General features: G+C 36.1%; 1 protein-coding gene across 7 annotated transcripts in view; it reads left to right on the forward strand.

Annotated features, from left to right (window-relative positions):
• Nucleotides 1-14103, forward strand: part of LOC114045604 (lymphocyte antigen 75-like) — a 183742-nt gene that overhangs the window by 97119 nt on the left and 72520 nt on the right. For all 7 annotated transcript variants that reach the window (XR_003569404.1, XR_003569405.1, XM_027865682.1 and 4 more), the window contains exons 26-31: nucleotides 246-411; nucleotides 2462-2629; nucleotides 5930-6046; nucleotides 9447-9641; nucleotides 12040-12266; nucleotides 13553-13721. Coding sequence is in view for 5 of the 7 variants with exons in the window: in XM_027865682.1 (XP_027721483.1) it covers nucleotides 246-411; nucleotides 2462-2629; nucleotides 5930-6046; nucleotides 9447-9641; nucleotides 12040-12266; nucleotides 13553-13721 (1042 nt within the window). In the remaining 2 variants the exon portion in view is untranslated. The remainder of the gene's footprint in view (nucleotides 1-245; nucleotides 412-2461; nucleotides 2630-5929; nucleotides 6047-9446; nucleotides 9642-12039; nucleotides 12267-13552; nucleotides 13722-14103) is intronic.

Below are 14103 nucleotides of genomic sequence, written 5' to 3' on the forward strand. Positions count from 1 at the left end.
AATTGGTTAAAGTCAAAGGACACACCCTTCCTTTCTGTTAACAAGATAACAAACTACAAAGAAGTAAACTATAAAAGTGGAAGGTTGCATGCACTTCCAGTCACAATCAGTTTTGTGCTATTTTGCTTAACTATTTTTGTGTAATATGCTTTGGTATGGTCATTTGTGGTATGCTTGCTTAGATTTGTCTGCTGGGTCGAAAGAAAGGTGATCCCATTTTTTAAAATGTACCTTTGCTTTTATAGGATGAACTCAACTATGGCTGGTCAGATGGAAAACATTTCAGCTTTAGCCGCTGGTCTGAAAATAGTGTACAACTTGAAGACTGTGTAATTTTGGACACTGATGGTTTCTGGAAAGCTTCTGGCTGCAGAAGCATCCAGTCGGGGGCTATCTGTTATACCTCAGGAAGTAAGTTATAATTCTAAACATTTCTATTCTTAAAATGTATTATCTCTAAGGGGTAACAAGCTTTAAGTAGCACTGTGACAAATCTTATTTCATACATGGAAGTCATTTGCTACTATAAAATGGTAGGAAAATATACTCTTGTAAATTGCTTTCCGCAATATGTGTGCTCGGAAAAGTTGTGTGTAAATAATATTTTTGTAAACTGGATATTTTCCCACTGATAATATTTTTAGCTGTTTTTATCTTCATTTTTCACATGGCATCAACTCGTAATATTTTTGCTTCCTTCTGCGTCTTTGTATAAACTAATGCTTATATATCTCTGGTTAGTTGATATTTAAAGGAATCCTTTTATAAGGTCAATAATATGTCTTATACCTCATGGTTACTTAATAAATGTTTGTTGAATAATCAGCTTCTAGCTTAGTTTTTGCAATTGTGTGGATTGTTTTTTCTTAAAGTGGTATATCCACCCCAATTAATTAATTTCCCTTAAAAAACTGTGTTCCTTTAAAGAAAATTGTAACTGGATTTTCTTGGATACCCAATATCTGGAGGTGGGGAAAATATCATTCATGGATTTATTTTTCTTGAAGAATGCATGTATTTAGAAATTGAAGTATCTCATTCAAAAGTATCTCAAGAAATTACAGAGGTGTTCAGAGAATTTAGTCAAAATTGTTCTAGAAACTTGGTAAAAGTCCTTCCTGCTCATTTTTCTGACGTGACAACTATGAGATCTTCTATGGTGCAAGAAATATAAACACTCTAATTTAAAAGTATTCAGCCATTCTATAATGAATCCAAGAAGGTTGTACCAGGCAACTTCCCTTCTAAAGAGAACCACTGTTTTCTTAGTTCAAGAGAACTAAGTGATCATGAACAATCTGTTTAGTTCTAGGCCATTACATCAAGGTGCTTTTGAAATTTCCTAATAAGGTCTAGGAGGTTAAGTATATGGTATTTAACATTTGTATCTAAAATGGATTGGATAATCCAGTAGTCATAGTTCTACTTTTTCTGAAGTATGAGTATAAAAATATTTTATTTTAAAATGTTTTATTGATGGTTTCATATTTTTACATTACTGTTACTTCCTAATGACTTCTCAATCTCCCTTATTACACTTAAGCAAAATAAATCAACATACTCATTCAAGACCTTCTGATAATGTATGCCTCATTTCCCACCTTTAGTCAACTACCATTCTGCTCAGAGGAAGAAAGCATTCATTTTTGTCATTCTGTCATGTCCAACTCTTCAAGACCCCATTTGAGTTTTCTTGGCAAAGATACTAGAATGGTTTGTCATATCCTTCTCCAGCTCATTTTATAGATGAGGAAACTGAGGCAAACAGGGTGAAGTGTCTTGCCTCGGGTCACATAGTAAGTGTCTGAGGCCAGATTTTAACTCAGAAAGAAAGGTCTTCTTGACTTCAGGCCTGGCACTCTATTCACTGTGCCATCTAGCTGCTCTTAAGCATTTTTCACTTTTGTCTACTGAAGTCACAATTAGAAACAGCATTTATCGGAGTTTTTATGTTTTTCAAAGTTATTTTCCTTTGTGTTATGATTGCTGTATAAATTGTTCTCATAGTTCTGCATATTTCATTCTGTATGTTTGTTCAAGTCTCCCCAAGTTCAAGTCTCCCAAGGTTCTCTTCTTTTCCCCTAGCACACAATAATATTCTATTCCAATTCTTTGCCACGATTTGTTCAGCCCATTCAATGGGCATGCACTTTGTCTGCAGCTCATTGTTATCATAAAAAGTGCTGCTATAAATATTTTTGTGCATATGTCACCTTTCCCACTGTCTTTGACTGTCCTTGTAGTATAGCATTGTAGTGCTGTTGTTGAGCCAAAGAGTATGTTATTCAGTTTAGTGATTTTTCTGTTAAAATTCCAAGTTGTTTTTCAGGATGGTTGGGAGAAAAATACCTACATTGGTCACGTTATAGAGGTCTAGTGAGGAAAGTGCTTCATAAATTTTAAAGTGTTATGTAAATATGAGTGATTATAATCACATGACTGCTGTTATTATGTCTTCTAGATGAGGCAGAAAAAGAGGTAAAGAAAGCTGACACGGTTAAATGTCCATCTACGGTTCTCAATACACCTTGGATACCATTTCAGAACAGTTGCTACAATTTCATGATTGCCAAAAATAGGTTCCTAGCAGTAACATATGATGATGTGCAACTTAAATGTCAGAATCTAAGTAAGTATATTGTATTTTGGAATTTATTCTAGGATTTCCAGCTCTTGTATGCACAAAAAAGAATCAGATAAGAGAAGAATGGGGGGAGCATGTTGTTTATATTTCTGTTTCATGATGTACTCATACTTCTCAGAATTTCTCGTTAGGTCTTTCCTTTTATACCACATCATTTCATCAACAACAACAACAAAAAATGAGGATTTCTGTATTGAGAAGATAAAAGCAGTAGCAACCTCTTTCCTTCTCCCATCTGTTTTAGAAACAAACAAGTGAACATAAGCTTGTTGTTGTTTAGTCATTTCAGTCATGTCTGACTCTTCGGACCCCATTTGCGGTTTTCTGGGCAGAGATACTATAGTGGTTCGCCATTTCCTTCTTCAACTCATTTTACAGATGAGGAAACTGAGGCAAACAGGGTTAAGTGCCTTGCCCAGGGTCATACAGCTAGTAAGTGTCTGAGGCCGGATTTGAACTCAGGTCTTCCTGACTCCCAGCCTGGTGCTCCATCCGCTGCACCACCTGGCTGTCCTATATTTGTAACATAAGTTACAAAGTATTTTAAACAAAGTATAGAAATCATTCAGATGTTATTGTAGGGTTTAATAGGGTCTGGGTAAAAATTGGAGTCTGGAGTGTGGGGCAAATGGCTTAAATTAGAGGAAGAATACTCTTGATGAGATAACTATTAGAATAAAATTATGCTTATAGGTTATTTAAATTAAAAAAAAAAGCTGTGCTCCTCCAGACCGTCACAACTAGCCCCTATTTAAGGCAAGCAGGAGAAGGAAGAGAAGCATGAATATAATTCTATCCAAGCCCCTTATTGTATAATCACTGTATAAAAACAGTGGTTCTCTTTAGAAGGGAAGTTGCGTGGTACAACCTTCTTGGATTCATTATAGAATGGCTGAATACTTTTAAATTAGAATGTTTATATTTCTTGCACCATAGAAGATCTCATAGTTGTCACGTCAGAAAAATGAGCAGGAAGGACTTTTACCAAGTTTCTAGAACAATTTTGACTAAATTCTCTGAACACCTCTGTAATTTCTTGAGATACTTTTGAATGAGATACTTCAATCACAGATAGTAGGCAGAGATGACCCAGACGGGGGACCACAGGCTCTGCTAATGATTGGTCGTAGCATGAAAGCTGCAGGGAGACATGAGAAGTGTCAGTGTCAAGATAAAAATCCAAGGAGGGAGCAGTAACTGTAGCTTCCAGTAGCAGCGTAACTGTAATCATTCCCCCTGACTTTGAGACCAGGGCATCAGAGAGCCAAATCAGCAGGAGCCTTGTCTGAGGATCTAACTGACTGCTTGGCAAGTATTCGTTCTGTAAACCTGAGTCGTTTAGAATAGAGGTGTGCCTGCAACACTCCCCAGTACAGCCCAAGCCAGATCAAAATATAATTGGGAAATATTTAACAAAATAAAAGACTGGAAAGGTAGTTGGGGAGCTATGTTATAAATGGCTTTAAATGTGTGCATGTGTCTAAGGAGAGTGAAATCTCTCTGATTAGTCAAGGTTTCATCAATCAGTGTTTTTCTCTGGGTAAGAGAGAGAACCCATTGATCAGCTTGATCTGGCCGAGATCCCTGCGGGTAGAAAATGAAGTTAAGGAGTCCATGGCTCATAAAGACTTTTTCTGAGGGTCTCCCTTATTACCACTTTGGTATTCTTACCCCGGAGAGAGAACATTTCCTCAGAAAGTCTCCCTTGAGAGAAAGTTACATCGAGTGATGAGGAAAAGGGAATGAGATAGCTGAGGTTTATTAGCTGTAATTTGTAAGAAGATGGTATATTTTAAAATTTCCTACGTCTAATACGCTGAAAGCTTATTACAGACAGTTCTCACTTTATGGAAATGGACTATTCCACAGACCTCTATGTAAAAGCAATTTTTATGCCATATGCATTTGCTCCTAGCCACCCACTTCACGTAGTCTTATATAACCAAGGCATACACAAAATAATACCTTTACACAAGTCATAAAATGTACTAAAGTGCTGTTATTAAATATTGTACCATGAGAGAAAACAGAATTGTGAAACGAAAGGTAAAGTTAATGATAAAGTATGCATAGTACTGCACAGAAAAGTTAACAGAGGGGTGTAGCATGTTGCCTCCTCCCCTTCCACTGCACCTAGCCCTTGGCACTTGTGGTTGGCTACACAATTTTTTTTATGAAGCTATTGAGAGATGTTTGTACAATGGCTCTCTTTTTTTCTCGCATTGCATTATCTGATGACATCAAGCAATATTATCCTTTTGTAGACGTTGAACTTTTAAAAATCTTGACATATTTAGATCCGTCTTTTCAATACAAGAAAAAAATTCACTCAAATGATGAAATGCTTCTGTCAACTGTTTCATTGTGAACCCTTTTTGTTTGACCTTGGGTTCTCAAACTTACCTTTTTTCTGCCATCTTTGCAGCTAGCTGTTCAATCAAATCCTCATTTGATAGTTCTCCATGAGACTCAAACAACTCTTCCGCATCATTCTCATCTACTTCTAGCTCCATCCTTGTGCTCATTTTACAATCTCTTACTTCTTCAGATGTTTCATGTTTATCAAATCCACAAAAATTGGGAACAAACTACGGGCACATTTTTTTCCAAACGCTCTTCATACATGTTTCTGTTATATCTTCCTATGGCCTAAGCAATATTCCAGATTGCATGGTAAATATTTTAAGACTTCCAGAAATCTCTCAATGTCTAGTCTTTATCTGCATCCAAAGCTGCAATTGCCTGGGCAAATGTAGTAAGTAAATAATATGCCTTGACATTCATATGCTTTACATAAAGTCAAATTTGTATAATGTGAATTTACATAAAGCAAGAACTGTCTGTAAATAGAACACTGTTCACTATTAAGTTTAATTTATGATAAGGTGAGTTAGCCTCACGCCCCACTCAAAGGGGTTAATTACTACAAAGTCGTTCTGTGACATGGACTCTTAAAGTATATTATCAATATAAATAGTTTGGTTGTCCTCCATAGAGATGGGTTGGTACAGTATGAAAAGGTACTTTGATATTAGAAAATGAAGAGTATAAACATATTTTCATTTCTGTCCTATACAACTAGTTCTCTGCTGGATGTAGACCAAATTTAACTTCTTGACCTGCTTCCCATTCCTGTTTAGGTGTAGAGGGAGGTGTTTATATTGACATGTTAGAATAATCTTTCACTGTAATTGGGCTTTGATGAACTCATTCATCAAAGTAAACCTAAGTATTAAATGTTAACAGTTTTGACGTGCAGTTAATTGAAGACCTTTAATTTAATAGATCCAAAGGCACACGCTCTGAGTATTCGAGATGAGAGAGAGAATGACTTTGTTCGTGAACAGCTTCTGTACTTCAATTATATGGCTTCCTGGATATTGTTGGGTATAACTTATGATGGTGAGTTATGTCTGAAGTCTTTTTTCCCCTTGCCTGGTCTTGTTCTACATAATTACCAGTTTGTCAATCTACAAAAGTATAGGTGACCAATGGAATATACAGCTCCATATTTAGGATTTAGGGCAAAGAAGTAAGAAAGAATGTCTTTGTCTTATATAAATTGTGAGATCTTTTGCCCCACTCTCACCCTTTGCACACACTCTACCCTTGCCAAAACTTAGAGCCAAACAATGGAAAATGATTTTTCCTTTAATTAGGTATGTCATGGAAGATGTGGAATTGGATAGCAGAAAAGAGGTCTGGGGAAGAGAGGTTTGAGAATCATATGCAGGTGATAATAAAAGAATATAAGCTTTCTAAAATATATATATATACATATGCACTACATACAAATACATATATGTATTGTGTACATATATATACATACCTATATATACACATGAATGTGTATAGATGGCTAGACAGATATGTATATACAGATGTGTGTATGTTTGTGTGCATGCCCAAGATTTTGGAAGATAATGAAAATATGTCAGAGAAAAGAGGATCTAGAAATTATCAACTCTGATTATTTCAGTCTTTCTTGAAATAAGCCTAATAGATTAATTCCTGCATTTCATCCCTATTCCCTCTTTAGTAATGATTGATGGTTCCTATAGAGTTTTTATGGCATCTAGGTGGGTTTATTGTGTACACACACACACACACACACCCCAAGAGATGTATTTATTATATAAGATAAATAGATTGTGTCTGTGCATATATGCATACATACACATACAAATGGATATACATACAATTTGTTTAAAATTTTGAGCCACTTTTTCTTGAGACTCAATCAGTAGAAACTTCTCTTCATATGTCTTTGATAGCCATTTTTTTTATATAGACATTAGATAAAACAAGGGTTTCTAACCTTTTCAGTGTTGTGGACTCCTTTGGCAAGCTGGTAGTCTATGGACCCTTTCTCAAAATAATGTTTTTAAATGCATAAAGTAATAGAATTACAAAGGAAACCTGTTATATTGAAATAATTATCAGAATATTTTTTAAATTTCATAAACCCCATGTTAATACACTATCTCTACTCCCCCATCCCATATATAAACTGTCATGGAGATTTTTGTTTAATCTATCAGTCTAAAAACCCATTTTAAGAATGTACAACACATTCTGAAATTTCTTCTAATACTTAAATCTGTCCTAAGGAAATACCAGAATAGCAAGCAATTACCTCCCTCTAAATGAAATATCCCACATTCAGTTATTTTGACTATCAGTTGGTATAAAGTACAACCAAGAAGTACAGCCTACATTTCTAGCTACATCCTATGTGACAACATGCTGGATCTTGTTCATTCTTACTGTTTAATATATATAATATCTTTGCCTCTCAACTACTTTCACGTAAAAACCCCTAAACAATATCACCCCCTTTCCCCCTTCCCCATGCATATTGGGTAGCCAAGTGCTAATGGAGAGCACAAAACCTAGGTCATGCTGTGGATTTGCTCTTTGCCATCAACTGAGGGGTAGGGGTGGTGGTGGCAGAGTTTAGAATTTAGTTGATGGTAAAAGGCAGATCTGTAGTTTGGCCTTCTAATACTTTTCCTCCTAATACCTTTTAGATATAAATGGAAAATATTTCTTTTGAAGACTGAAGAGAAGTTTTTAGTGAGGGTTCTCAAAGAGAACAACGTCAATATGTTAATCAACCGACTGAATAATAACAATAATAATAATTGACACATATATAGCCCTGTAACATTTGCAAAGCACTTTAATTACATTACAGCATTTGAGCCCCCAATATATAGGATATTAGGCCCATTTTGCAGATTGAGTAAACTGAATCTGAGAGAGGTTAAATTGCTCCCTCAGGATTACCTAACTGGTATTAGAGTTGATACTTGAATCTGTATCTTCCTAATATAGATAGTCCAACATTCTGAATGTCCAATTACATTCTTGATTTTCATATCAGTCTGAAGGTTATATTTTTTCATTCTATAGTCCAATTCTGAAAGGTATTTTGTTGCTTATTTTTTAAAAATTTTGACTGGCTCAAGATGAAGCCATGGGCCAGAGATGGAGAAAGAAGTTAACAAGGTTCTAGAGCCACAATGTGGCCACTAAGAACTGCCCATCACCTGGTGGAACTCATTCTAGGTGAGCAAGTGCTCTCTTTGCATAGGAACTATGGAATATGTACAACTGTTTACTAATTGGGAAAAAGCAAAGAATTTTGGGAGAAGTGAGGTACCCTTGACCTTGACATTGAAGCATATTCCTTATTCTCTGTTGGTTAAGAAAACCATAAAAATAAAGCAGCAGGCCATAAAATGTAAACATATGTACTGCTTCTCTTTAGCATAATTACTATAGACAGATGCTTAGGTTCTTTGCCAAGTGAAATGAGAACCAGTAGGGAAATGGGAATAGCTAGGCCAAAAACTGGTAAGAAAATTGGAACATGGATGAACCTGGCACCATTTGTTATGCCAATTAGAATTTTGATGAGGTTGGCACCTTCTTTGAAAACTACTTATAAGACTGGACCACAGCACCAAAAGCCACTTTGAAATTCATGAATCTAGCATACATCATATTTGCTTGTGCATTTTCTTCCCCTCCACCATCACTTTTGAGAAGGTGCAATCTTTAAAATCTGTTTAATTTCAGTCTAGTTGTCTGCAATAATCCTAGGTAAGATTTGTTGAAGAGGTATAAGCTCTGGTTAATTAAACCTTTCTTCATAAAAGCAAATGCAAGAATATTCAACCCCTTCATAACTCTTCAGTCTCCCTTATCAAGCCTTCAAATACTTCCAATAGTTGCTGTAACTGATAGCCAAGACAACTCCTCTTGAGAAAATTATGTAACAACTGCCAAAGTTAATGGCTCTTGGCCAGCAACCTAGAACACTTTCTCATTGTCACTTTAGCAGTCAAAAGTCTATGAAAATAGAAAGGAAATCATGTAAGTAAATGTAGTAATTTCTGAAGAAATATGTAAAATTTCATCCACCTGTTTGCTGTAGTCAACTTCTGTTTACCAAGCTAAAGATTATTGAAGTGTATCCAAATGCTGATAGTTCAGATCAAGACTACCGATTCCCAGACTTCATCTTATAGTACCCTAAGGTACTGACACACAGTGAAATTATACTTAGTGTCAAAATGTGGTCAATTAAAAGCATGTCATATAGTACTCTTGTGGTGAGGAATGAGTATTACAGAATCCTTGAGAGACAAAGAATAACCCCATTGCTCTGAAAGTATCAAAGACTAATAAAAAAAAAGGGTATGAAAAGGAAGGTGTCAAGTTAGACCTATTAGCAGCTTCAGATGTGTGCATAAGGCTTAACATTTTTGTTTCTAAACATGTTTCTTTTCTTTAGATGACTCTTTAAAGTGGTCTGACAAGACTGCCTTGTCCTATACAAACTGGAAAACAGGAAGACCAACTATAAAAAACAAGAAATTTTATGCTGGCTTGAATACTGATGGTGTCTGGGATATCTACCTTTATAATAGTGTCGAAGAAGCTCTTTATTTTCACCAACGCAGCATTCTTGCCTGTAAAATTGAAACAGGTAAGTAATGAGTCTAATTGTGATAATTAAGAGAAAAAATGAAATGGAGCTGAATATTAGTTAAGATGGCTTTGTTCTCATTATAATTAGAAAAGGAGAATTTAAATTCACAGGTGACAGTTTTTTAGCATATTGGGAAGTGATCCAAAAAACTGCCTAGAAAAATACTAAGGATGAAATCCTGTGATTGATTAGGACCTTAGAAATTGAATCCATTTGCAGCATATTGACTAGAAAAATGTGGAGAGCTTTAAAGGTAGTTCAAGTGGAAAGTCTAAAAAATGTAAAAGGCAAGTACTAGCCTACATTTTTTAATCTTAGTACTTTGCTCAAGTTTGGATTTAAAAAAAAAAAAGTTGGACAGATTTAAATTTAAGGAGAGGCAACAAAGTATAGGGTATAGAAAACCAGTCTTAGAGCCGAGAAGACTTGTGTTCAAGTCTGGCCTCTGACAAATGTTAACTATGGAACTCTGGGTGATTAATTCATTTAACCCATCAGTGCCCCTAAATAATTCTCTAACACTGTAAGCTGTAACACTGTAAGCTCTGGTAAAGGGAGTTTGTCACCAGGATTTTTTTCTATATCAGTGAAATCATAGGTCCAGTCCTTCTTGCAACCACTACCAAAGGGGAAGAAAGGAAATAAGAATGAAATGTAAGCTAAAAAATGGTCTTTGCCCTATAAATAGCAATCAAAGGATTGCAAAGCATCTTCCTCACAATTCTGTGCAGTATTTTCATTCCCATTTTACAGATTTAAAAACCAAGGCACCTAGAAGTTAAGGGACTTGCCCATGATCACATGGGCTAGTATATATATATATATATGGTAGAATTCAGATCCAGGTCTGTATTCAAGCCTGGCAATCCATTTACTCTTCCATATTGCTTCTTTACAATTGTACTGGATTGGAAGTCAGAAGACCTGGGCTCAAGTCACAACTCCAAGACTTACTAACACAGGGGTGGGGAACCTGTGGCTTTAAGGCCACATGTGGCCTTCTAGGTCCTTAGGTACTGCCTTTTGACTGAGTCCAAGTTTTACAGAATAAATTCTTTTATTAAGGGGATTTGTTCTGTGAAGTATGGATTCAGACAAAGGGCCCCACTTGAGAACCTAGAGGGCCACATGTGGCCTCGAGGCTGCAGGTTCCCTACCCTTGTACTAACCTCTTTAATTCTCATCTGTAAAATGAGAATACTTGCTCTACTTACCTTACAAGATTGCTGTAAGAAAAGAGTTTGGTAAACTTGAAAGCATCTATGTGAGCAATTGTTAATTCCAACCTAGCAGAACAGCTTACAAATAGTAGCTGACACATCATTATTGAAATTGCGGGGCATAAATTTAAGTAGGAATTGTTTCAATTAGCTCTAAGAACTTACTGATAATGAAAATAAAACATTGTTTAGCCTTTCCTTTAGAAATACTTTAGAAATTTCCTTTAGAACTACTGAGTAGATTAGACCAGAAACAGCTCTTAATGGAAATATGGAGTCAGTTTTCAGTTGGCTGAAGGATATTAGCAGCCTCCTTCCCTCACTTAATATCCTATCAGAGTACTGTAGCAGTGATGGTAGAGGGGATGAAGTATCCTTCTTTGGACCATCTCATTAGGTCTCTCTACAGTATATTCACCAGTCTTAGACATCAGTTGGACATCAGTGTCACACTTCAGAGAGATGGTTCAGATCTGGACCTTTTAAGAGGAAATAAGGTAAACTAAATATCTCCTTAAAGCCCTAGACTTCTTTTTTCTGGAAGAGAAAATGGTCAATATCAGGGACTGTATTTCATTTTATCTTTGCATCACATTGCTTATAAGTAAATACATAATTGCTGAAGTTGATTTAACTTCACTTGGGGCCCATCTAAAAGCCTTTATGAAAATCTTGACTCTGCCACCTACTAGCTATGTAACTTTAGACAAATCACTTAATCCTTCAGGGTCTCGGTTTCTTCATCTGTAAAAGGGAGCCAGACTAGATGGTCTATAAAATTTCTTCCGTCTCTGATGTTCTGGGACTGTGAGACCTGAGGAGAATGCTATCATCTAAAATATCATTACTCAGTCCACATTTGTAAAAAAAAAAACACAGAGTAGATATCCAGGGGTATGCTGGTAAATGTTAAACAACCAACTCTGGGGGGGCCGGGTATATGAACAACACTTGCATTTAATTTGCATTATTAACATTTTTTCCATCACTTTCTTAAATGTAGACACTCAACAAGTCAATAAATTGAGTCCTGATTTCTAGCACTGACTAGTGCTTAGCACAGGGCCTTTGTACACAGTAGGCACTTAATAAATACTAGTTGACTGACTGACTGTCTGAAGTATAGTTTAAATTTGTTTATATTCAAGCTCTAATTCCCTATTTAAACATCATAGTTGACTACAAGGAAGAATACAATCGTACCCTGCCACAATTAATTCCATATGAAGATTCTATATATAATGTTGTTCAAAAAAAATTCACATGGTATGAAGCATTGAAAGAATGTTCCCAAAACGAGAGCTCTTTAACAAGTGTACATGACAAAAACGGTCAACTCTTTTTGGAGGATCTTGCAAAACGTGATGGATTTCCATTATGGACTGGACTGTCAAGTCACGATGTAAGTAGCATGGTACAGAATTATGTATATAAAGCTTTCTCACACATATTCAATCAGCATTATCTTCATTTACTAGATGGAAACATTCAGCTCATAAATTATGTATGGATAATGACCCTGCCCATAAATAATTAATTCCAAAAATTACTCTAAATCTGATGTCTTTGGGATATGATTTCCAAACCTGGCGTGATAATTCAGTGTAGTATGTTAAATTGAGTCTAGTTATCAGCACTATTGGGGATTTCCTTTTTAAAACCTTTTCTTTCCCTGCTACCCCATCCAGTCCAAAGCACCCAAGTATCCTAGGAATTATTATAGCTCTGGACTATATTATGGCATCTGTCTCTCCAGAAATCTATGTTATCTATTGAGATTTTGATAACAGATAAGAACTGTGGGGGTCAGATATCGTAAGGAACATACATGGCCCCCCTCACAAGCCCTATTGGCTCAGATACTTTCTTCCTGTGTGCCTACCCCTCCTTCCTTGACACCATTAAATAAACTCATTTCTACCTTTTTTGTCTAAATTGTACCTGATACCAACATACAAAAACAGTGAATCATGGGAAAAATGTGGCCTCTACAATGATTCTGACACAAGCCAAATGTAGAATAATAAGTGATAATAGTAGACTTTGAGATTGGAATTCTAGAATTATAACAGATGCTGGGAGACCATTGCTTATGACAATTTAAAGAAATTTTTACCCATATACTTAAAATGGGACCAGAGGATCACAGACCTGGAAGGGACTTTAACATCCATTAAGGCCAACTCCTTCATTTTATAGATGAAGACCTGAAGCACAGAGAGATGAGGTCACTTGTCCAAGGGCACTTAGTACCCATGATACTTTGGGCGAATGACTTAATTTCTCCAGGTCATAATTCCTTATCTGTAAAATGAAGGAGGTAGACACAATTGTCTCTGAGGTCCCTTCTTGCTCTAACTAGCTTATCTACTATCTTAAGGATGTGTTTTAAATAGGTAGGGGAAAGTTCTTTAAGATTACCACATGCAAATGGCTCCCAGCATTTGTCCTCTAGAGACAGAATAAAACCTCAAGTTGAATATCCCAATTTCAACTTGTTTATAAGAAAGTGTTCTAAGTTTTGTATAAAATCCTAAAATTAAAAGTCCTAGATCAATAAACCAAATGAATATTCCATTAGAGTACCAAGAAGTACAAAATTAATGTCATTCCATTTTTAAGTGCATGTAGTTTTTTTATCTAAATTTGGATCTAGATTCAGAACCTCATTATTACTCATTAAAATAGGGAAATGACTCAACTTTTGAGTGGTCTGATGGAAGCACATTTGACTATATTCCATGGAAGGAACAATATTCTACAGGAAATTGTGTTGTCTTGGATCCTAAAGGAATTTGGAGACATGAAAAATGCAGCTCTGTTATGGATGGTGCTATTTGTTATAAACCTAAAAAAGGTAAGTCTTGCTTTAGAATGTTATGTTTTTTGCATGCATGTATTGCATAGCATCGTCTTGGCTGTGCCTTCTGTGGACAGTGGAGGCCTGCATCAGCGAGGTTTGCCCACCACAGCCACTGACCCACTAAATGAGAACTTCTACTGTCTGTCTCCCTGTCCCTCCCTCCGTTCTGAATGTGCAGGTCACAACAGTTCTCTCTTAGATTTCTGGTGAAGGGAACTTACTACATTTGTATCAGCAATAGCAAAAGTATCAGAGGCTCATAAACGTTAGAGCTGGAAGGGGACCTTGGAGATTATGTGCTCTCCTCTCCTCATTTTATAGGTAAGGAAGCTGAAGCTCAGAAAGGTCGTGTAGAATGAATGTTCAAGGTCCCAGT

The sequence above is a fragment of the Vombatus ursinus genome, unplaced genomic scaffold (genome assembly GCF_900497805.2).
Source record: "Vombatus ursinus unplaced genomic scaffold, bare-nosed wombat genome assembly UNPS02014779.1, whole genome shotgun sequence".
Taxonomy (NCBI): domain Eukaryota; kingdom Metazoa; phylum Chordata; class Mammalia; order Diprotodontia; family Vombatidae; genus Vombatus; species Vombatus ursinus.